At 34.7% G+C, this 25,549-nt stretch overlaps 1 protein-coding gene across 1 annotated transcript in view; it reads left to right on the forward strand.

Moving 5' to 3' along the window:
- Positions 1 to 25,549, forward strand: part of LOC149782920 (tonsoku-like protein) — an 83,085-nt gene that overhangs the window by 15,305 nt on the left and 42,231 nt on the right. The window contains exons 6-12 of the mRNA XM_089934476.1: positions 7,768 to 7,882; positions 8,687 to 8,826; positions 9,706 to 9,858; positions 13,484 to 13,609; positions 17,359 to 17,554; positions 20,119 to 20,189; positions 24,042 to 24,122. Of these exons, the coding sequence (XP_089790602.1) occupies positions 7,768 to 7,882; positions 8,687 to 8,826; positions 9,706 to 9,858; positions 13,484 to 13,609; positions 17,359 to 17,554; positions 20,119 to 20,189; positions 24,042 to 24,122 (882 nt within the window). The remainder of the gene's footprint in view (positions 1 to 7,767; positions 7,883 to 8,686; positions 8,827 to 9,705; positions 9,859 to 13,483; positions 13,610 to 17,358; positions 17,555 to 20,118; positions 20,190 to 24,041; positions 24,123 to 25,549) is intronic.

Genomic DNA, 25,549 nt, shown 5'->3' on the forward strand with positions numbered 1-25,549 from the left:
AACCTTTAAGTGAATCCTCCTTTGAGAACCTTACCCCTAAAATGATCATCCTCCTCCCCAAAGCATCAGCAAGGAGGAGTCAAATTTTGTCAGTGGAAAAGGGTTATTTACATATCAGTGTTAATTATGATTCAGTCTTCTTTGTCAATCAACTGGGCTTTCTGGTCAAGAATCCGCTACCTTTCAGCTTGTGTTCCTACTGAAATACAATCTCATTCCTATCTGTGCCATAGATTATTAGTAGTTCGTATTCCTATTAAAATACAGTCTCAGACATATCTGTGCAGGAAATGATCAATATCCATTGCTAGAACTTTGTCTTTCCTCATTTTACAAGGTGCTTATGATATTTCTGTAGCCAGAATCTTGAGATTGATTTTTTTGAGTATTAAAAGAGCTTATCAATCTCTCACTGGGAGAGATCTCTTTATCATGGGAATCAGCGCCCATAAGGTCATGGTTGTTACTGCATCTTGGGTCTTTTTTAATCATTCCTCTTTGGATGATGTCATGAAAGCTGCCTTTGATCAGTGATGTACCAGAATACTTTGGGTCTGATTTTATCAGCACCAGAAAAGTTGTCAAGCCAGCCTCCTGTCAACAGCAGAACATCTCTAATGATAGCAGTAGTAAGTTTACCAGACAGCTTATTTTAAACCATATGTTCTCCACCAGACTGGCATTTCAGTAATGCAGTAATAGCAGGTAATGTATTAATGCATTGAAGATGTAGTTTGGGGGCTGTGGTAAAACTAATTTTAATTATGTGCTACTTACCTGCTACTATTGCACAATTCCCTCCTCCTCCTCCCCCCCCCCCCCCCCCCAGCTTCCCTCCTCCCCCACCCCAGCTCTGATGTCCTTCAATCTTGATCTGAGTCAGTGATGTATGACATTTCGGTTGTCAAAAGTCATAAAGAAAAGAAGAAATAGAGACATTTGTTGGGAAAATTAAATTTGTGCACTTGCCTGTCGGTGTTTCCTTATTTATAGATATTTAAAATGATGGATTAGCCTTTACAGAGACCCAAAGTTTTAAAAAATCAAGAACAAACTTATGCTGACAAAAAATTTTGGTTAATTAAATATTGGAATGTTGGTTAATTAAATACTGGAAAATTATACTATTACCAGTATAAGCACAAATGAAACACACTTAAGGTCAGTTACATTCATTTTTTTTTTCGAGTGTTCAAGGTCAAAAGGGAGTTGATGCAGCTAACAACACTTAGCTATTCAGTTATTAGAGCACATGTGTAAGATCACTTAAATGAAACACTGTCCATAATGTTGCACTTTTCTGATGACCATAGCATTAACACAGTGGCTTACTAGTGGTAAAGTCAACTTAGATTCTTGTCAGTTTGGATATTGTAATCATTACTTGTACATGTGAACCAAACATGTTACCTGTTCAGGACTCTCAGGAAAGAAGCCAGTGTGACTATTTACCAGTTAATCCTTCTCTGATGAGATGACTTGAAGAAAAAAAACAATGTTCTATTGAATGTGTATATAAGCATTTGTAATTGTTTTAAAAGATGCCCATTGTTGTTTCAATTGATTAATTTTATATAAATCATGCAAGTAGTCAAAGCTTTCCAAGAGTTTGTGTTGGAGAATAGTTTCAAGTCATTAATATGCAATAAAATGATAATAATAACTTCTACTTCAGCATGTGTAATTTAGACTAGGGCACTACAGCAGACACTTTTTATAGGAGTGCAGACTCCAACTTGTAAAATTGAGTTAGCAGAATCTGTTTTTATTTTTTGGGACGTTTGATGAAAATGACACTAATGCTAATGAAAGTCGACAAATAAATGAATGTGAGAACACAAGTGAACACAACAAAGAGATATAAAAACCAGAATTTATATTGAATGTTGACTTCACTTGATGACAGAGAAGGATGCTGATAAAATGGTGGTAGAACTATAAATGTGACAGCTAGAGAAGTGAGTGGGAGAAGCTGTTCTCATGGAACAAGTGGAATCAGATGGTACATTAAAGGCATGTTTGTCATGCAAGACTGCTAGAAAAGCGAAATCCTTTCAATTGAAATGGAAATACTAACTTGACTCTGTCAATCTTTTGCTGTTAGAAATTTAAGGTGGATCATTTAATTGTTATTGATGGTTGCCATGCTACACAAACTAAGACAGACAATTCCATATGTTGTTGAAAATTAGTGTGAGAAAGGATGACCACAAGGCAGCACAATTTTGTACAATGCAACAGTTAATCAGTTAATTAGAATAATGGAGGAGTATTCTGTACTTAAATACTAACCAGAACACCTTATGTATGTTGGTGAAGTTAAAGAAGAGTAAATGGCACATAATCTAACTCATTTAAACATCTAGTTTGCAAGTCATAGAGTGATATAAAGTTTTTGTGCAATTACTGAAAATAGTTCCTCTCTAATATGATCTTATGTGCCTGTGAATTTAATCCAGATATGCAACTAAAGAATGGTCATGTACTTTTCCATTTTCCTTCTATCCTTTGAAAGTGAGGGACTTGAGAGTTTAAGCCATAGACTCAGAAATAGGTTAGGGACTCCTGAATTCCACGAGTGAAGAGTCCAGGACTCCTCATCCTGGAACTCTTGAGAGCCCTTCAGCTGCCTGTCCTCAATGCAGTTAGCAGGTAGTGTCAAAATTTGATGTGTTCGTGGCCCATCAAAGCGTTAAGATATTAACTCAATTAAAAAGAAGTGGAATTATTTGTTTGAGCTGCTGCAGGTACATCTGTGAATTTCAAGCTCTTGACTTGACAATAAATAAAGACTGCATAGAATTAAAATCACATTCTCACAGCTGGCTATGCTCAGTAAGACATGAAGAAAAGGAAGATGCCACTGGTGAAAATCAGTGTACTGTATTAGTGGACCTTAAAACCTCATCCATCAAGCTGATTCATATAGAATGGATAAACGTGGCTTATGTGAAAATGTGTGAAAGACTGAACCTAATTATCTGTGGCCTTTTGAGAATTCTACAATTTCATGATTATTTACTTGACAGACATTTGTGTATTTGATTGGCATGATGTTGATTTAGTGGTTTTGTCTGAAAATAGTGAAGTTTGAGTCTCAATACTCTGCTGTAATTAGTGTCTATACATCATGCTTAATTAGCAAGTATGTAACAAGCAATAGATTGTGTATTTTATGGTAAATTAGTAAGTGTGTAACAAGAAATAGATTGTGTATTTTATGGTAAATTAGTAAGTGTGTAACAAGTAATAGATTGTGTATTTTATGGTAAAATAAGTAAGTGTGTAACAAGCAATAGATTGTGTATTTTATGGTAAATTAGTAAGTGTGTAACAAGCAATAGATTGTGTATTTTATGGTAAATTAGGAAGTGTGTAACGAGCAATAGATTGTGTATTTTATGGTAAATTAGTAAGTGTGTAACAAGCAATAGATTGTGTATTTTATGGTAAATTAGTAAGTGTGTAACAAGCAGTAGATTGTGTATTTTATGGTAAATTAGTAAGTGTGTAACGAGCAATAGATTGTGTATTTTATGGTAAATTAGTAAGTGTGTAACAATCAATAGATTGTGAATTTTATGGTAATGTTGTTCATTTGGGTTAAATGTACATGGAAAAATGTGAGTACTATTAGGAGTATTAAAATTTGATGACAACAGTATCACTTATATGATGAATTTATCTGTGTCAGTATTCATTTTAATTTACTAGTATGATTTATCATTCTTTCATTATTTTTTGGCATTACTAATATTTGAATACCTTATGCTTTTTCTCATTTTTCTCAGTCCCAACTACATGTATCACAATATATATATTTAAGGCAGCACGTGGAATTTACAGATACTGGATAAAATATATGTGTGCTGTTATGTATATCTATATTTTTGTAACTCTTGGTACATGACTGTTTATATTATGTACATGTATAATTTTTGTTCATGAGTGTAAATTTTAATGATCATCTATAGTCAAGATATTAGATCAGGGATCTCAAACTCAAAACCACCCTGAGGGCTGCATGAGGGAATTTTCCTATGGCTCAAGGGCTGCACCACCTTTGTTATATTTCATGACACTTTGTGAAGCCAATCATTTTGCTCAGGATACGGCTTGGCGGGCTTGGTAACATTAAAAGATATACCAGACGATATTGGTGAGCAATATTTGCCATATGAAACAACACTGAGACAGAGACGGAAAGCGAGAGCATTTATCCATCGCTTGCACTTCTCTAAGTTACATCGGTATGCGGAGAACTCGCCCCCACGTATCTGGAGAAGTCGCCCCAGAGTAGTTGGAGAAGTTGCCCCAATTGGTTGGAGAAGTCATCCCAAAACTTGTCACCTAAATAACCTTTTTATAACAGAATTAAGTCATATTTTACGTGATTCATATTTATATTTTTATATATACACGATCACAAAAGAGATATTAACTAAATTAAAGCAATATCATAGTAATATTTATAAGGACAAAATTAAGTCTGTATATAATCCAATGAATGACGACAGTATAGTGATTAGAAAGGATGATTAGTCAAACACTATTATTATTGTGAATCAAGATGATTATGTTAAAGAAGTTGAACGTCAATTAGAAATTCAATAAAAAATTTCAACATGCATTAATGAGATCGCTAAAAATAATAATTCCATATGTGAGGAATTTGATACTTTCCCTCTTAACATACGTACACCTCAAAAATAATAATTCCTTATATGAGGAATTTGATACCGTCCCTCTTAACATACGTACACCTCAATTCTACATATTACCCAAAACTCATACAAATCCTGACCATAATTTACCTTTAAATTTTCCAGGACGACCCATTATATCAGGTTGTAGTTCATATACTGAAAACCTATCCAAATTTATTGATAGTGATTTACAACCTTTAATGAAATCACTTCCGTCATACATTAAAGATACAACTACTTTCATTAAAAAGTCGAAGTCTATTCCACATCTATCTGATAATTTCAATCCTGGTATCATTAGATGTAACATCACTATGTACCAACATTCCGCATGCAGATGGTATTGAAGCGTGTAAATATTTTCTTGATAACAATCCTAATAATAGCACACTATCTACCGAAGATATTTGTAAAATAATAAAAACTTATCTTGGAAAATAATTATTTTCAATTTAATAATACGAATTACATACAGATAATGGGTATTAATATGGCTCCTATATACTCTTCCTTTCCATGGGTGAATTAGAAAAGGATATTATTCAAAACGAAAAGTTTAATCCATCTCTTTGGTTCAGATTTTTAGATGACATATTTATGATCCGGAAGCATTCAACTGAAGAATGAAAAATAAATGATTGATCGCCTAAATCATTTTCACCTGACGATTAAATTTACTTATACTGCATCTAGTACACATGTTTCATTTTTAGATGTAAATGTAATATAAAATATTGATAACACTATCTCTACAAATATTATTAAAATGCATCTAATGATTTGAAGAGCAGAGCAAAAGGGACAGATAACACATATTTTTCGTTAAGTACAGAAGCAGAGTTGATCAAATGGAAAAGTTGAAAAATTGCAAACTTAATAAGTTATTAAGTTGAAGAAAAACAACAATAAATAAAGCCTTAACCATGTGGCTGTATCTCAGAATTACTATATATGATCCTTGGGGAGACTTCTCCAGGCGAAGTGGGGTGACTTCTCCGAACCATTGCGAAATTTGTAAATATATACAATAGCTGAGTCGATATCGACAGAAGCAGATTGTTGGAGGAAAATGACGGACATAAACAGTGCCTGGAGGTGTGTATAATAGTGCTCGCTGATTGGTCAGTCAAGCAGAATGATTAACAACTGGCAATAGGTCAATTCTTTTGGACTTGAATGGAACATTTTAATGATTATTTGGGATTCAGTTCGTAATACTGTAGTTACTCTTAAATTTTCGTTTTATAACTTTAATAATTAAATTATTTGTTAAATTTTACAAACATTGTTGGTTTTTACTTCTTTCTACTACTAGTTTTGGACCATAGAGTTCTAGCAGTGCATTGATACAATATAAAATGCTTTATAATTATTTATTTTTCAAAAGAATTCAAATAAAACCAACATATTAAAAACTAATATTTCTTTTACCAGATTACAGTTATGAAGTTTCATTGATCTCTAGGAATGTTTCAGTAAGAAAAAGGAGGAGGGGGGCTTCATCATATTTCTGTAATTTTTTTGTTGGGTCTTTAAACTTATGGCTCAAGGCAAAAGTGAAATCCACACAAATTGATACCCACAAAAATGAGTAAATCCACAGCATGCAACTGCAATCATGTCTTGGATTCAAGGACATAAAATCATTCTTCTCTTTTTAAATGTGCATACTTTAGCAGTTCTTTGACTTTCAAAATGATTCAAACAATTTGTATAAAACTGTTTTGTTGTTGAAATGGCAGCTGATCTGTAAATAGCATGTTTGGATAAAGATTTTAAAATGTGTTGTGTATAGGTCATACAATAGGTCTCTGCCTGGTATTCATACTCTGAACCTATGCAGTAAACTCTGTAACTCTTATCTCTTTGGGTAATAATACTCCTGACTCTTAGTCATATAATATGCATGTGTTTGGCCATTCATACTCCTGTCACATAGTCATATAATATGTCTGTATTTAGTTATTTGTATGTTTGGCTATGCGTGCTGCTGTCACATAGTCATATAATATGTCTGTATTTGGTTATTGTATGTTCGGCTATGCGTGCTGCTGGCACATAGTCATATAATATGTCTGTATTTGGCTATTGTCTGTATTTGGCTATTCATGCTGCTGGCACATAGTCATATAATATGTCTGTATTTGGCTATTGTCTGTGTTTGGCTCTTCATGCTGCTGGCACATAGTCATATAATATGTCTGTGTTTGGCTATTCATGCTGCTGGGACATAGTCATATAATATGTCTGTATTTGGCTATTCATACTCCTGGCCCATAGTCATGTAATCTGTCTCTGGGTATTCATACTCCTGGCATGTATTTATGAAACATTTATTTAGTACAATATATGAACATAGACTTTAGACTCTAAATTTATGAACCATGCTAATTTTCTTTAGACATCAATGAAATTTTGAAAGTATATAATTGTTAGAATACCATTGTGGTACTGCTAGTTGCTACAAATTAATTTAGCAAAATCATGCACAATAACTTGTACAGATCTTTAAAACAGCAGCTCAATGAAATGCCTGTTTACAAACTTCTTTCTTTGTCCAAGGGTGCTTATCTTGTAGCTTTCATCCCCGAGGGGTGCAAGGTTGAGAGTCAAAATCCCATTGGTGTCAGAATGGGGGTGGGTGGGTGTCTGACTGAGTAAAAATCAAATTTTGATGTTACATCTGAGGGTCGGATTAATAATTAGTGGCCTCTGATGCACAAGTGAGGGTAAAGGAAACACTAATTATATAACTTCTCTTTCCTTCACTTATTCCACATCCAGGTGGATTGCATTTCTTTTTCTTAGTTTAACATTACTGAAAAGTTGAAGATTAAAAAAAAAGATAAGGATATTTTCAAGAGCTTTTGGGTATGCTGGTGAAATAAATCGTTATATCTCTTGAAGCAGCAGTTGAAAAGTATGAGTCCTCCAGACTCACTTTTAAGTGAATTTCTTGTCAGTGTTTGCCAACCATGAATTTATTTAAAAAATCTTTGCCAGAGATCCATCTGTGCATTCTAACTGAAATGTTTTACAGACTGGTCCTTTTTATTTCCAGATTCTGATACAGATACAGGACTTTCAAAATGCCCGCCACTGTCTAAAGAAAGCTAATAAACTGGGTCTGTCTTCTGATACTGACAGGATGAGAATCAAACTATATTATAAAGCAGGTTTGTCACTTTTGCTGTATAATTTTAAACTATTCAGTGAACATATTATTTGGTCTAGAACAGGGTTTCAAGTTGTGAATTAGACAGGATTTTTTCCCTTGTGAATCAATGTTTTAAAATTATTTTATATTGTAGCCTGTAATGATCCCATTCTGTTAGAGGATTCAAGAACAAATGCAAATTATTTTGGGGATGGTACAGTGTCCATCAACTTGGAATTCTTGATCATCTTAAAACAACTTATATAACATGACTGTTTTTATTAGAAGTCACCATTATGATTAGATAAATTTCATCTTATCAGTTTTAGCCTACCTTCCACACAAAGCTCATGGGGTAAGGATTTGATGAATTTGGCATTTTATTCCCTAGGTTGGAACTGATTGTGTTTCTTTTCACTTAAAGGAAATATTTTTTTTTCAGGGCTGCAAATTGTAAACTTACTATTCCAGACTGTACCTTAATCATTAAGATATTAAATTTTTTCATCAAGCAGCTTGGTTAACAAGACTAATTCAGGATGCATCCAGATATATGAGTGCGTTAGAGTGATCAAGTCTATAATCTAACATTACAAACGCACAGAACCTGTAGCTGTAGCTTAGTTTAAACTGAGGAATAGTCCATCATAAAACATGAGCTTTGCTTATGGCGAGAGCAACATATAAGAAACTTTGAACTAAATTCTTAAACTAAAAGTGTTTGCATAATTTAAATGCATAAAACTTTCTTTGAGCATGTTTTTTTAATTTGACTACAAAATATGCAGATATAGATTTCTCTCAGAATGTCTTTACATTTCAGTTGTGAGGATGGAAGAAGCCATGTCCGACCTGAAAGAGACAGGAGACCTGGAAAAACAGTGTAAACTCTACGAAAAGATTGCTGACAATGCTGCAGATATTGGCAACTACAAGCAGGCCTTAGAATTTTATCTTAAAGTGGTATGTCAATATCCTACAAGTCCATCAATGCTTGAAAGTTTAGGAAACTTTTCCTGGCACCTGTTTGTATTTTCTAATAGTCATGACTGCACTGACTTTAATTGGTTTCTGGCAGCTAGTATTCACCTAACCAAAAACCTTTCTCATTTTGTTTAATTATTTTTTTATAGTAATGATTTGCTTAAAACCACAATCCTTTATGGTAAATAAATCTACAGTGCATGTTCAGCATAGAGTTCAGCACCTCAGGTCCTAACACATTGTGTAAAGATAAATAGTTGCCCATCAATCTTAGGTTGATGATGATTTTGTATATTCTCATCTGTCCGCCACCTCGGAAGGGCCAAATTATGTCAATATCAGAGCAGATACATGGTTGCCCATTTAAGGTTTGCAATTTTCACAGGGTTCTCAGCTTTCTTCCATTTAAAATATATAGCATTAGACCACCATCTGAGCAGATTTATAGGTGCTCATTCAAAGTTGGTGGTTATCTCCATGTTTTCAGTTTTCCTATGACTCAAAAGTGATCACATTGTACTCTGAGCAGTTGAGAACCCATTGTGCAAGTTGGCACAATTTTGAATGAAATTGGCAGTAAATAAAGTTTAAATGCATGTATGCTGTGGAAAACAGATAAATTTTCTTTAGAAGTAGATTTCACAAATATAAGCAGTTCAAGTTTAAAGTCTTTAATTTCCACAGTGCAGACTTTTCTTGTTAAGACCCATAAGACAGAAACTACTTTTCATTTGTAGATGTGACTTTCATTGACTTACAAATTATAAAATAGTTTCCTTTTGAACAATATAGAACCTATTAAAGAAATAATTGAAACATTTGGATTAGACCCTTATCAAAATATCCATTCCTAATCAGGTCAGTTACATGAAGACATTAGGGAAACCAGAGAAGGACCTGATTCCAATCTACGTGTCACTGGCCCAGACTTACAAAGATGACAAACAGTTCACAAAAGCCATTGAACACTACAAACTGGAGGTCAGCTTGCAGGGAGATAACTTTGAACAGGTTTGTTGGTTATATATAAAAATATCATTATTATCAATTCATGTGCATTCTGTATGTGTGTTATTGGTATTAAATACTAACCAATCAGAATAAGGATGTTTGCATGATACATACTCCCAAAAATTGGTATATGAGTACCACCTCAAGTGTACCACCTGAACAAAAGTAATATAGAACAGTCTAGTAATAATACATTTTACCTGAACTATACCATCTTTGTATTACTGGAAAAATGAAGAAGAATGGCCACTTTCGTAAATAGTGTTGGTGGTGTCAATGGATTTTATGAAGGTTTTGGTTAAAGCTTTTCATTTGTTGACATTACCTCAAACCTTTGGTCGATTTGGTACGTAAAATAGATGCTTGATAATAAAGCAAAGAAATTTATTCTGTAATGTTCACCCATTTAAGTTGGTGTCATGGCAACAGGCATAGAAGAAAAATATTTTGCATATGTTTGCAATAGGAATATGAGCAATGGCTCATTGTGTGGACCGTGCATTTCTTATTTGACCTAACCAAACCTCACAAACTGTTCCCATTCAGACAATGAATGATCAGTGGTAATGTGATGAAAATATCTGCATTTACTTAAAAACAACAAAAAAATCAAGACTAAATCTCAGCAACATTAGTTCAGTAAATCAGTATCCAAAATAAGTACTAAATGTTTATCCAAATAAACTCAATGTAAACAAAAACATGTGCATTTTAAATGGAAAGGAGAAATAATTGCATGATAATGCCCCTGTCACTTCACAGATTTCTTGGTCATTATTTTTAAGGAAGTATTTTGTCAGTAATTTTCAGTTTTGTTAGACTAGTTACTAGATCAACTTATTGTCAAACCCATGTAAGTAGAAAGGGAAATCACTTTTCTGATGATAGCACCATTATCAACATTTTTTTAAGGTTTCAGTAATACTTTTTTCATTTGCACATATTGTAGCCCTTGATAGATTCTCATCATATGGCATGATTTGTTATGTATCTAAGTCAATACATTGTGTGACGTGTGCTTGCCCCTTTGAGTTTGGGATCAAGGGCAGTCATCAAAAATTGGTATTTAGATTTTAGCTGAAATGTTTTTTCATTTGCTTGTATTTCCTCTTACACTTCTGATAAATCATGATGAGGCTGAGTCAGTTCATTTTGTGACATGCTGAGCCAGTTCATTTTGTGACATGCTGAGACAGTTCATTTTGTGACATGCTGAGCCAGTTCATTTTGTGACATACTGAGCCAGTTTATTTTGTGACATGCTGAGCCAGTTCATTTTGTGACATGCTTGTTTGCCTCTGACCTTGGGCTGAAGATCACTGTCCTAGAAATTATTTTAAGGTCATGGTTAAAGTTTTTTCATTTGCTGTTATTTTCCAACCACCTTGATGGTTTTTTTCATACCGAGGATGGATCTTTGTTTGGCTAAAACAATTTATTCTCTGACATGCTCACTGTCTTTGACATTTGAGGCAAGGTCACAGTCAGAAATTTAGCATTAAGGTATTGATTAAAGTTTTTAAGTGTGTATTTTATTAAACCCCATGATGTGCTTTCTTGATAATTTAGATGAATCATTATGAACTAAGACTCATCATTTTGCAACATGCTTACCAGGGTCATCATTTCTGAACTGTTTTGAAACAACCCTAGTAATATGTACATGGGAGAAAAATGCACAAGTGACTTCATATCATGCTGTTCATTCTAATTTTATTGTTTTTGATAAAACATTTCTGTAATCATTCATAGACAAAATACAGTGGAGCATTAAAGTCGATATATGAATGAACTAGACTCATATTTCCAACCAAATTGACACAATCAAGAACATGTATGGTGCCATGAATAGCATGCAAATGTTTTTAGAAAGGGAGAGATTTTCTTAATATACATTACAATGATAGGACTGCAGATTCCTGGTTTTATTATATGCTTACATGCATTGGTTAAATAGTATTTGTTTTACTGCTTTTTTTTCATATTTTCACAAAAATGATTAATGCCAGAAAAAAATAACCTTGACCTTATAAGGTTCAGAAGTTTTCAAATTCCACAACATAGCATTGTTCCATATGTTTCTGACCTGCAAAATCTTCTCTCACATAAAACTTTGCTTTCAATGAATTGTATATTTTCCTTAATCTGTTTGCCCAGTTATTTATGAAAACACATTATCTAATGAAGTGGTATTTCCAAGACACAGTGATGTCCATCATTACAGTTTTCTCTGATTTTTTTAATAAAGAAATTAATGTAATCATTACAGTTAAAATCTTCATTTTTTAAAATTGAAATTACAAAGTGCTCTTCACTGCTCTTAAAACACAAATTACTATCTACACATTGATATTTAAGTTTTGAAACAGAAGTTTGTGTTTTCATCATTAAATAATACAAATGGTAGGCCTACCCTGTGTAAATTGGACAGTGATAACTTGCTCAGGAATGGTTAATGGTCAGTTAAAACACATGACTGAGAATGTGCAAGAGTTTGTCAGTGCATTTAGTATCAAAACCACATTTTGCCTTGGACTACAATTACAAAAGTCAGAACTAGCCTAAATACCTGGCTACAGTGAGGGATCATCACAAACTTTATAAACTATTGTGTCACCCATTGCACAACTATAAAATCACAGGGCAAAGTCATTTCACTTTCCTAACAGAACAAGGCGAAGTTTACATGTTTTAGGCAACTTAGTCTCCCACTTCGCCTGGTAGCTTGTCCCCTGGCTTTACACATACCAATCCAATACTTCAAAATGGAGCCACAAAGTTACAGTCAAGTTACAAAGCAGTTTTTACGGATCACTGCCATCTCACCTCTGTCTGCGTGGTTCGAGTCTAGGATTCGGCCAATGTGGGTATGTGAGAAAGCTTGCCAGTAGCTTCTCGTGGGTCGGTGGTTCTTCCCGGGGGTTTCCCGGGTTCTTCCTCCACCATTAATACTGGCCGCCATACATAGCCTATCGTGGCTGAAAAATGGCGTTAAACCCCACAACAACAACAACAACAACAACAACAAAGCAGTTTGTTTTACAAATCACAAGCTTAAATATGACCTGGAACTTTTTCTGTCATTGTACTCAACCAGTCTGATGTGGTATTCAAAGAGGCGGTTTGTTCTTTTGGATATAATATGTAAGATCTTGCATTTCTTTGCCTTGGAATCCGCTAAGGACACTTGAGCGAGTAATAGTATGCATTGTTATGAATATGAGTAAAAGTGATTAAAAAAACCACTTGGGTGCAGTTTACGCTAAGTGGATCCATTTACAGAGTTACTTTAGTACCCTGCCATTTCAGGAGGTGAGGATACTAATATTTGTACACAGAAAAACGATGGTGCAATTCACACCTGGCTGCTCCATTGATAGACACAGGATTGCTTTAGTACCCTATCAGTTGAAATTAGCAGGGATACTACTATTGGTATGGAAAAAAAACAACTGGGTGTAGATCACACCTGGCTGCTCCATTGATAGATACAGGATTTTATTAGTACCCCACCATTGCAGGAGGTAGGAGTGCTAATAATGGTACCGAATAGCTTTGATAATTTTTGTCAATATCTGAATGCATAATTTTGATCAAAAAAATGATTTTATTTCCTTCCTTTTAGATATGCAGGTCATGGCTGAACATAGCAGAAGTTCAGGAACTGGAAGGAAAGGGATACAAGACACTGAGTGAGTCCTGTCTCAAGGCTTATGAATTCTCAAGGAAGGCCAAACACAGACAATTACAGGTGTTTCTTGTGTTACCTACTGTCTTTTCAGATTGCCTTTATCTTTTGTGGTTTTAGAACTCTGGCAACCTTTGCTGCACATTTGGAGTAAATCAGGTTTCAAAATAAGCTAATTCTCAAAGCCTATAACCGCTCACAACAAGCTGCTCTACATTTAAAAAATAATTAAAGGGTCCATATGTTATGCATATTGATCATTGCTGCGCAGTTACCATGTAGGAACATGCTGTCTGCTTTTTTTGTGGTAATTTAGACTGAAATGAGCAGGGGTAGTTCACAAGCTGCCCCATTAATAGGAGACAACTCAGAATCAGAGATGCCAACCACTCAGAATTTTGTGGAAATATTATTAAAAATTTCAGTGAAAATTCTGCATTGTGACTTTACATTGTTCACACAGTCTAGGAAAGTCCTTGAATTTCACATGATCAGATCTATGTTCCACAGAAAGAATTATATTTAAAGTAGTTTTTTAAAAAATGGAGGAAAAACCCAGTGAATATTTGGTTTGAAATAAAGAATAATGTATACCAGTTGCCATAGAACTAGCCAGTTGAGATGTGTAAAGTACTAGCATTGCATGGTTACCACATTATCCACCACAGTATTAATTGGATCCAATCGGCATTACATTTTATAGGCAACAGAGGTATTCCGATTGATCAAGAAAAAATAAAATAATTCTGAAATAACAGAAAAGGCAGCTCAATCTTCAGGCCAAGATTCAAACCTGCAACCTCCCGCATCCAAGGCAGATTCTCTAACCTCTTAGACCACCAGAACAGTCAGAAGTAGATATGAAACCTACTTACACCCAGGATGGAAACAAGAAGAAAATTGATAAAGATAAAGGTGCAATTATTACATTAAGATGAAGAATTAAAAGAGTCAGTGCAAACATGCCATGGTAGATGTTGAAACTCTAAATAAGGGTGCTGATGAATATGCTTTTAAGGCAGAAAAAAGGGGGCCATTTCAACTTGTGCGAAAAGCAATGGAAAAATCGGGTATGTCTTATAAGCTAAGCTTGAAACTAGAGGAAGCATTAGACTGTTCTGGTGGCCTAGTGGTTAGAATGTCTGTCTCAGATGCAGGAAGTCGTGCGTTCAATCCCCGGCTGAGTTATACCAAAGACTTACAAATATGGTACTAACCGCCTCGCTTGGCGCTCAGCATTAAGAGGTTAGTGTTAGGACCAGTCGTCCTGGTTTCGGGATAATGTGATTGGGTGGGACATCATGCTACATGTCTGCAGCATGATGCCCCAATGCTAGACATCACTAAAAACTGCCACACTGCAGAAATTGTAGCGATATGACTGAAAAATTGTTAAAGCTACGTTAAAAATCCAAATCACACACACACACTCAAGCAGCTTGGTTAACAAGACTAATTCAGCATGCATCCAGCTATATGAGTGTGTTAGAGTGATCAAGTACTATACTCTAACATTACAAATGCCCAGAACTTGTAGCTGAGTTTAAACTGAGGAATATTCCATCATAAAACATGAGGAAGCATTAAAGGACTGTTAAATCTGTATTGTGTGATAATGTTGCATTTGAACAATGGACAAAAAGGGTAAATATATTACTTTTAATAGTTTTGATAGTGAACAACCACAATGTAAATATGTTAATGAGTGCATTAGAAAAAAATAATGTGGAAAAACAGATTTAATGATGAAGACTTACACATATGCAGTGTCAAAAACCTGCAGAAACACATTGGTAAGAGTTAACATTATCTGGTTTAATGGGCCTTAAAGATGGGTGATAAGTTTGAAATTTCTGTCCAAACCCCATAAAAATTTTTTTAAATCCTGCAATAATCATCATTTTTTGTTGGATAAAAATTTGAGTGGAAGGTTTTATATGTACACCGGTGTAAGGGTATCAACAGCATAGCCTCATTCAACCAGTCTCTCATGTGGCTTAGTTAGATCTCTGCCATATGAGGGTCTGGCAAATTGATGACTTGTACTAATAAAAGGCACTTTGGTAAGAATTTTTTTATGTGAAACTACAAAGACATTTCTTCCTAAGAATTTATCTGAACATTCCACATGTGATCATTCAAGACAAAATTCTTTGGCAAGTTTAAATGGATATGATTAAACATCATTTTTTATACAGAAATTTTTGCAGTAGCCGTGTTCTCAATCGGTCTGCAAAACTGTGAATATCTTTTTAAAACTATAACATCGCATCATCACAATAATATATCATGTGACCTAATCACATCAGGAAATGAAGACACTTTTGGAAAACATTGTTCTGGTGTTACAAGGAAAACTCCAGCATTTTTTAACAGACCCTCATTTTGTGGAGCCATGCGAATACTATATCATGAGCATCATTTACAATGGAAATACCTCAGCACTTGAAGCTATTGAGTCTAATTGATAGTTACATAAACACAAGAATGCATTTTACAGTGAACATGTGAACTCAGCCAATTGGATATCCAGTAAAAAATGGTAGCAGAGATAAAGAAGAGACAACTATTCAGAAAATGAGGAAAAGTTGTGCTTACTATCATTATTTTGTCTTTTATAGTTTAAAACTATTTATACTGTTTCAATTTAAGGAATAGACACAGCATGTTTTATCCATGAAAAGTAATAACAGGTATCAACTGGTTTCTTACAAGATTGGAAAGTCATTGTGGAAGTGTGTTCTGTTTATTTAAGTAATAGGTTGTGATTATTCCACAAAACCCACTAAGAGTCAGGAAAATTGATGCCAGAATTTTAGATAAGCGTGGCTAATGGTTGGCTTCTCTGTTCAATTCAGAATTTGAATAGCTAGTTTCGATAGACCACTTGCAGTAGTTCACTTTAAATATCCATTCTCTATTTTTGCATTACTGTTTCATCTTTATAAAAAAAACTCCCACTTCATTAAAATTCTTATTTGCATGTTTTACGGTGGAACATATCATATTTTGATGTCTGTGCATCTGTTTATTATCAGTTTAGTTTCTGCTCAGTAAATCAAATTGTCCACCATCTACAGTTACCAAAACATTGTTGATGGCTTGTGCATGGGGTAAGAAACAACCCTACTGATTTTGGGATCAAAAGGTGTGAAGGTCAAGGTCTGTGTGAGTGAAAGAAGAAAAATGGTTCCTCCATCAAATATATTCTCCATTCACATCAATATCAGGCATAAAAGCTTTCCTGCCCTTTGAATCAAACAATTCTAGAGTTTCTTTTCCATCTAGGTATCATATAGACAAAGGGAAAAAACTCTCATTAACTCCCTTTACCACCACTAGGTTTTAGCCTGATAGTTAATGGTTTAAGCTTTGCTATGGTATGATCAAGATCATCCCACACAACCTTTACAAATCCTTTAAGATCTTTGTTCATTATTTCCACCATCAAATAAATGTGGTATAATATGTGTTACGGTTTCTGTATGAACTTGTAACTTTATTTGTGATTTTGAGTGAATAGTTTTTTCTATTTATTTTTAAGCTGGGGGACTTTTCATACCTAGTTAGTTGGACACAGTATCTGTACCACATGTGCAGGTTTCTTTTGCACTGCAAACACTGGTTGAATTTTATTATTTGTGTTATTATGGGCGCTGTTGTTATTATTTTAAAAAATTCAGGGTAGTTATTTCCTCTTTTTTTATTGTTGCACAGGTCCAAAACTTTCTACATGTACCAAATGTAAATTTTCTACAAAAGCAATGCATGAAATGTGAATTTTTGGAATAATGCTATTGTATATTACTTAGGTACAGTGCCTGAGGTCCCTGGTTGAGATACAGAAGTATTTCAAGCAGGAGAGTCATCTGAGGCAAACTGAGGAGAAGCTGAAGAGGCTGAGGGAGAAGTTTGGCATTACCTCAGATGAGGAGGAGGATAGTCAACCAGGGGAAGAAGAGGCTGAGGAAGAGGAGGTTGTCATGTCAGACCTTTCAGAATCATCAGGTATGGTGGCAGCTTTTCGCTCACCTGGCAGTAAGGCAATGTGATCAAAAAAAAAGAAAATTGACTTGTCATAAACTGCCTGTTAGAATTTGACAGCATACGAAAGAAAACATCCTGGCACAGAGGGCATTCAAGTTACTCCAGCAAATATATTACCTAATCACATTACTTTAGGATAACTTTCTTTGCTCCCTCTGAAAGAATCCACCTCTAAAGATGAAAAAACATTCTTGTATATAAACAATGAGAAGTGACTCTTACAGGTTAACTCCATTTCCACCTTCTAGATGGCTAAAGTTGTATTTGGTTTAAACCCTCACACCCCATAGGTGTGGTGATATATGACTTCAGATTGTCATGTCTCATCAAATATGGCCAATTTACTAAAAATAGAAATAATAAATGACTTCACAGAAATTACTGAACAGAATTTGACTAAATTTGTCAGAAAGCATCATGCCATTAAGTTAATTTGTACCAATGATTCCAGTCTGCCCCACTGAATTTTGATAAATTATAACAAGACAGACTTGTATCTTGAATTAGAGGGCTTTCAAGTTTTTGCAATTGATGCAGATTTGCCATCAAATATAGCTGCTGTTACTGTGTTTTGGTGTGTATAATGTGCACTAATATATAACATCTACCCCAATTTTTGATTCAGCATGAGGTGAAAAACTTCTGCAGTCAAGCAGAATCAATAAATATTTACCTACATAAATTCACATTCTATATAATGTCTCATATATTTTTCCAAGAAAGACTTATTGTTCCAAATCTCAGTTTGACAGGATTTAAACTTTAAAAAAGGGCAACCATTTAGTTTAGAAGCATCTATTGATTATTCATCAAAAGCATTGTTTACAGAACTAAAATGATGTACAATATATGAAAGAATTGATTTCCTCATGGCAAGTCTTGTATGTAAATGTCTACATGAGCTGCACCAGTGTATCTTCAGGATTAATCCAGGCCTTTGTCAATACATTATCAGTTGATAATTACATGGAAACCTGCATCCACTAAAACCAAGAACAATCCAGTTTAAGAAAAGCTTCCAATGTGCTGGTATAGTTTTCTGGATCAAGCTTTCATTGCATGTAGAATCTGAAAATCATGAGTATGTATGTGTTACTAATACATTACTATTAAATTTAGTATTTGTAATACTAAAGACTTCTTTAAACAAAGTCATTTGTATAATGCAGATTGTTATAGTTTCTTCTTTAGAAGTCCTCAAAGGAAAATTCTGCTTGACTAAATAAGTCTCCCTCTATAAAATTTATTATTATTCTTATTATTTTCAAGACTTTTGGATGATTTTCATAATGACTTGATATTGGATGAGTTATATTTTCAGCAAGAAATTATGCTTATATCTTTTGAATGAATTTTTATCAGGATATATTATAAAATTTTGGAGATTCTTACAATACTACATAAGCCTGCTTAACTAATGGTCTTCTGTTCAATTTTGCATGAGATATACCATGTCCATTTTGGCCAAAAGAAATATTGGTATTTCCAATTGTTTTAAAAATAGTCAGTGATCTACACATAAAAATTGCAAATTTGTTACACCTTAATTCAGATTGTTGTTATAATAATCCACATTGGTCATTGTGAACTCAGTCTCTGGACAAGGTGTAAATTTAGTTCAGCAAGTAGGAATGTTTCTCATTTGTCAAGATAACTACTGAATATTTATTAAGGGAAAATTCATAATTGTATTGTTTCATGAAAATCCCAGTACTGATCAAGAAAAAATTTAAAAATTGTTCCAGACCTGTATGTCCATGTATAGTTTCTCCTTTTTAAATCATTTGTTTGGGGAAAAACTGAATAGATTGTGATTAAAATCTTGTTAAGTTTGCTTAAGTGGAAACTGTCCAAGGCAATCCATTTGTGGCCTGTTTGCATGTCTGTCAATACATCCATCCACGTGCTGTGTAGTGAGAATGTCAGTGTCACATCAGTTTTCCTCCATTAGATAAGCAGTTTTTAAAACCACACCTTATGAGTAAGCAAACAGATAAAATGAGGTTACGGGTCAGATCTGACCTGTGGGCCATAGTTGCCTGGTCTTGATTAACCTCAGTGTTAAAATTTAAATTACACTCAAAAGATTTTTACTTAGTTAAATAAAAGATGGGGTTTTACTTAGTTAAATAAAAAATGGAGTTGGCAAAAATTCTCTTATTGACAAAATGGGTTTTCTTCTGTTATTAATATCCAGATAAAGATAAGTTTTTAATTTTGTTTCCACTAATATGTAACAGAGTTATTGCCCCTGTTCAACTCAGTTTCCACTTCTGATTCATAGTCTCAGTACAAATACAGTCAAGTGAATGGATTTTGACAACATTCTGTAAAGATATGACTGCTTATTATCAACATTTTATAATATATACCAAGTTTATGCCAATTTTGAAATGTGTACAAAGAGACAATTTTATTAACAATGCACTTTGTATTGTGTCACAATAGTCATTCCTGACTTTTATTTTTCATTTAGTTTTTTTACTACCTAATATAAATGTATTCAAGTTATATGTCTGTTTCAGATGAAGAGGAGCCAGTGAGTTTTACAGCAAAATCATCAACTGGCTGTTCCATGAAAAGGGATCATTTAAGGGTAAGGTGATTTTTAAAACAATACATCAAAAGAGCCTCAAGTAAAGAAAACTTACAGCAGTGATATAAATGGACACATTTATTCCTATTATTAGCTCATTTGGTGATAAGACCAAGTGAACTTATTATATGGCCCAGTGTCCATCATGATTTGTCCATCTGTCAAGAGTTGCTATTTTTATTTTCTCAGAAACCACTATGTTAATATCAACTAGAAACCACTGTACCAATGTCAACCAGACTTGGCAGAAAGCATGCTAACTTATAGCTTTTTAAGTTTGTACAAATAAAGAACTGTTCCATACCTGCAGGACAATAACTATCACTAATCCACTGCATAGAATACTGCAAGCAAGAAAGATTCCTTTGAATTTACTAATTCATACTATTCAGCTAGTGTGGGTATGTGAGAAAGCTTGCCAGTAGCTTCTCGTGGGTCGGTGATTCTTTCCAGGGTTTTCCCAGGTTCTTCCTCCACCATTAATACTGGCCGCCATGTATAGCCTATCGTGTGCTGAAAAATGGCGTTAAACCCCATAACAACAACAACAACAACTAATTCATACTAACACTTTAATGTATTGTTTATTGACATAAGATAGTGGATTGTGGCTGCATATTACAATGGAGATACTGCTGTTAGTTATCTTTAATCAAAACTACGACTGTCAAACCTGATTCACAGCACATTAACATGGACTCTTGTGTAACAATGTCTTCACTGACAATGAATCATATTTGTTAACTGAGTGAAACCATTAAGAAGGGAAACAATGATAAGCAATTGTTCCCCATATGTTTGGCAATACAAAAATTCAGTCAATTATATTCAACTTGATAATGAACCTACTGAAATCTTCTAGATATCATTATTCAATCCCTGTTAATCCCAGTGCCTGGCTTCACTATTATGCCAATGTGTATGCCCCATGCTTGTTACTTGTTTAAGCCCCATGCCTGGCCTCACTATTGTGCCCATGATTAAGACCCATGCATGGCCTCATTTTCATGCCCATGTTTAAGTCCTATGCCTGGCCTCACTGTCATTTACTTGTTTAAGCTGCATGTTTGGCCTTACTATTATACCCATGATTAAGCCCTATGCCTGGCCTTACCATCATGCAGATATTTTAGTGCATGACCACACTATCATGATTAAGCCCCTGGCCACATTATCATGTCCATGATTAGGCCCCATGTCTGGTCACAATGTCATGTCCATGATGAAGTCTCATGCCTGGCCACATGATCATGTCCATGGTTAAACCCTATGCCTGGCCTCACTATCATGTCCATGATTAGGGCCCCTTGCCTGGCCACACTATCATGTCTATGATTACGCCTTATGCCTGGCCACACTATCATGTCCATGATTAGGCCCCATGCCTGGTCACACTATCATGTCCATGATTAAGCCTCATGTCTGGTCACACTATCATGTCCATGATGAAGCCTCATGCCTGGTCACACTATCATGTCCATGATTAAGCCACATGCCCGGCCTCACTATTATGTCCATGATTAAGCCACATGCCTGGCCACACTATCATGTCTATGACTAAGCCCCAAGCCTGATCATGCTATCATGCCCATGATGAAGCCTCATGCCTGGCCACATGATCATGTCCATGGTTAAACCCTATGCCTGGCCTCACTGTCATGTCCATGATTAAGCCCCATGCCTGGCCACACTATCATGTCCATGATTAGGCCCCATGCCAGGCCTCACTATCATGTCCATGATGAAGCCTCATGCCTAGCCACACTATCATGTCCATGATTAAGCCCCATGCCTGGCCACAATATCATGTCCATGATTAGGCCCCATGCCTGGTCACACTATCATCTCCGTGATGAAGCCTCATGCCTGGCCACACTATCATGTCCATGATTAGGCCCCGTGCCTGGTCACACTATCATGTCCATGATTAAGCCCCATGCCTGGCCACACTATCATGTCCATGATTAGGCCCCGTGCCTGGTCACACTATCATGTCCATGATTAAGCCCCATGCCTGGCCACACTATCATGTCCATGATTAGGCCCCATGCCTGGTCACACTATTATGTCCATGATTAAGCCCCATGCCTGGTCACACTATCATGTCCATGATGAAGCCTCATGCCTGGCCACATGATCATGTCCATGGTTAAACCCTATGCCTGGCCTCACTATCATGTCCATGACTAATCCCCATGCCTGGCCACACTATCATGTCCGTGACTAAGCCCCATACCTGGCCACACTATTATGTCCATGATTAAACACAATGCCTAGCTTCACCATGCAGATATGTAAGCCTCATGCCTGGCTTTACATTTTGACAGAGACACTCACATGGCAATCTACAGAAAATAGTGACCATATTAAAAAGCCAATTGGGCAAGTCTTTCATGACAAGAGACACAAAGAACTGAAAATTTTATTTGGAAGTTTATGATGAAATTAAATATGTGTTTCTAAGTGAAGATTTTTTTTTTTTTTTGATGATTAGGTACATATTCATGACTAACTGAAGCAAACTTCAACTCAGTTAAAATATTGGCAAACACACTGAGACTTTTAGTGGAAAATGAGACACCAGGTCTATTTCCATTAAGATCAGCTTAGGCAAAAAGTTATTGTAAAACATTGAAATGCTTTACTGATACAAAATTATTTTGGCAAATAATTTTTTGGGTATGTGAAATAAATTCAGGGGATCAGGACATACAAAAACTGCAGTAGTATAAATAATAATTCAAAGAAATGACAGATGGATGGAATTATTTTATAATCCCAGACCTGCCAACTCTATTGGCAAATACTTTTTTGGGTGTGTGATATAAAATCAAGGGATCAGGACATACAAAAAAATGCAGTAGTATAAATAATAATTCAAAGAAATGATGGATGGAATTATTTTATATAATCCCAGACCTGCCAACTCTTACGATTTTACTGTAAGTCTTATGAAAATTACCCTAAAATACGGACTTACTGCATACTACCAAAAACTATGGAAAAATGATTGTTGCCAAAAAATCCGTACAAATGGTTCATCTGTGTTTTCTTTTGATCCAGGTTTCATCTTAGACCATGTGAAATTAGTCAAAGAACCAGACTAACTTTACAGCAGCACCCCAGATGCTTTAAAGTGCACCTATTCATGCAAAGCATCTGCACGATCAAACTGTTGATTATAGAATTTTTTAAAATGGCATCCAGAAAGCGATGCATGTTGAAGATGAAAGGGAAAATAAGCTTCAAGAAAAGTGTAAATAATCAGCACAGAAGAATAAAAAGGAGTATTCAGATTCTTGTGAATAAAAGCTGGAAAGGACACAATTATGTTTGTTAGACATTACGTGCTAATTTGAGTATGTCTCCTGGTGGGAGATATGATTGTCGTCTTGATGTGAAATGGAAAAGAATTTCCAATAATTTGTTAAGTTGAGAGATAGCAACAAGCCATTGAGCTGCATAGGGTTTGGAACTAGAGTTTATGCAACTGTACTAGTGGTAAATAAAGTGTATGTGTACTTTACAAACTTTTTAGTTGAACATAATGTTTATCGTTGATGCATCGAAAATTTTAATCACGTTTTCCAGCTTTACTATAGCAGTTATTGATATTTTGTTACACCTTACTGAAAATTGGTCAATCCTACAAGAAAAAATCAACTGCCTCACTGAGATGGACTCGTCAGGGTTGGCAGGTCTGTAATCCAGTTTGCATGCTTAACAGGCATGAACAACTTGTCACTCATGTCCTTAAATTTCATACTAATCACTCGTTTTATGTAATAAGTATGTCATGAATGTTACAAATTTTGTACATTCTCAAATTGATACATGTTTTATATTCTGCAGAGAAATGACAAAGGAGAAACACCTCTCCATCGAGCTTGTATCTCAAACAATTTCAAGAAAGTGAAAGCACTTGTGGAAGCGGTAAGTATGCATTTTTAATTTAGAAATGCAGACTACATTGTAATAATCTGTTTCTCTAAGAAGATATGGAAATATAATGGACCATCACTATAAATAACCCAAGTATAACAGTCCATGGTATAACATGGGTATAGTCATGAATTCCATTATAAAATATCTTAGTTTAACATAGTCTCTTATATAACATGGGTATAGTCATGAATTCCATTATAAAATATCTTAGTTTAACATAGTCTCTTATATAACAAGGGTATAGTCATGGATTCCATTATAAAGTATATCAGTTTAACATAGTCTCTGATATAACATGGATATAGTCTTGGATTCCATTATAAAGTATCTCAGTTTAACATAGTCTCTGATATAACATGGATATAGTCATGGATTCCATTATAAAGTATATCAGTTTAACATAGTCTCTACTATAACATGGATATAGTCATGGATTCCATTATAAAGTATCTCAGTTTAACATAGTCTCTGATATAACATGGATATAGTCGTGGATTCCATTATAAAGTATCTCAGTTTAACATAGTCTCTGATATAACATGGATATAGTCATGGAGTCCATTATAAAGTATATCAGTTTAACATAGTCTCTGATATAACATGGATATAGTCGTGGATTCCATTATAAAGTATATCAGTTTAACAGTCTCTAATATAACAAGGGTATAGTCATGGATTCCATTATAAAGTATCTCAGTTTAACATAGTCTCTTATATAACAAGGGTATAGTCATGGATTCCATTATAAAGTATATCAGTTTAACATAGTCTCTGATATAACATGGATATAGTCATGGATTCCATTATAAAGTATCTCAGTTTAACATAGTCTCTTATATAACAAGGGTATAGTCATGGATTCCATTACAAAGTATATCAGTTTAACATAGTCACTGATATAACATGGATATAGTCATGGATAACATTATAAAGGACCCCAGTATAATACAGTTCCTGATATAACATTGATATAGTTATGGGTCTTGATATGAAGCACCTCAGTATAAAAGAGTCCCTAATATTACACAGGTATAGTCATGGTTCCATAATAATGGATCACATTATAAAGTTGATCCTTTGAATACATTCCACAATCACATTACGTTAGGAATATTAGCTTGCGACCTCATGAATCCAGTCTTGCAAAAAGAAGAAAATCATTTTTTCTTGTCCCTCTCATATCAACAAAGGGAAATAACTCTTGCCCATTACCGCCTCTTGACACTCCCAAGTGTCTCCAGCTTTTTAGCTTTGAGGCTATACTGGTAGCACCGTACAGTTTATCCTGACATACCAAGCCATTTTTGTGTTCTAATTGAATCATCCAACCTTTCTTTTGGATTAATCATTCTGCTGCAGGTTGTATACATTCTTTTTTACAATTTCTGCCAAACTGAGTGATTTTGTTACCTTTA

This window comes from Sinohyriopsis cumingii, chromosome 15 (assembly GCF_028554795.1).
Source record: "Sinohyriopsis cumingii isolate HCF-2022 chromosome 15, ASM2855479v2, whole genome shotgun sequence".
Taxonomy (NCBI): domain Eukaryota; kingdom Metazoa; phylum Mollusca; class Bivalvia; order Unionida; family Unionidae; genus Sinohyriopsis; species Sinohyriopsis cumingii.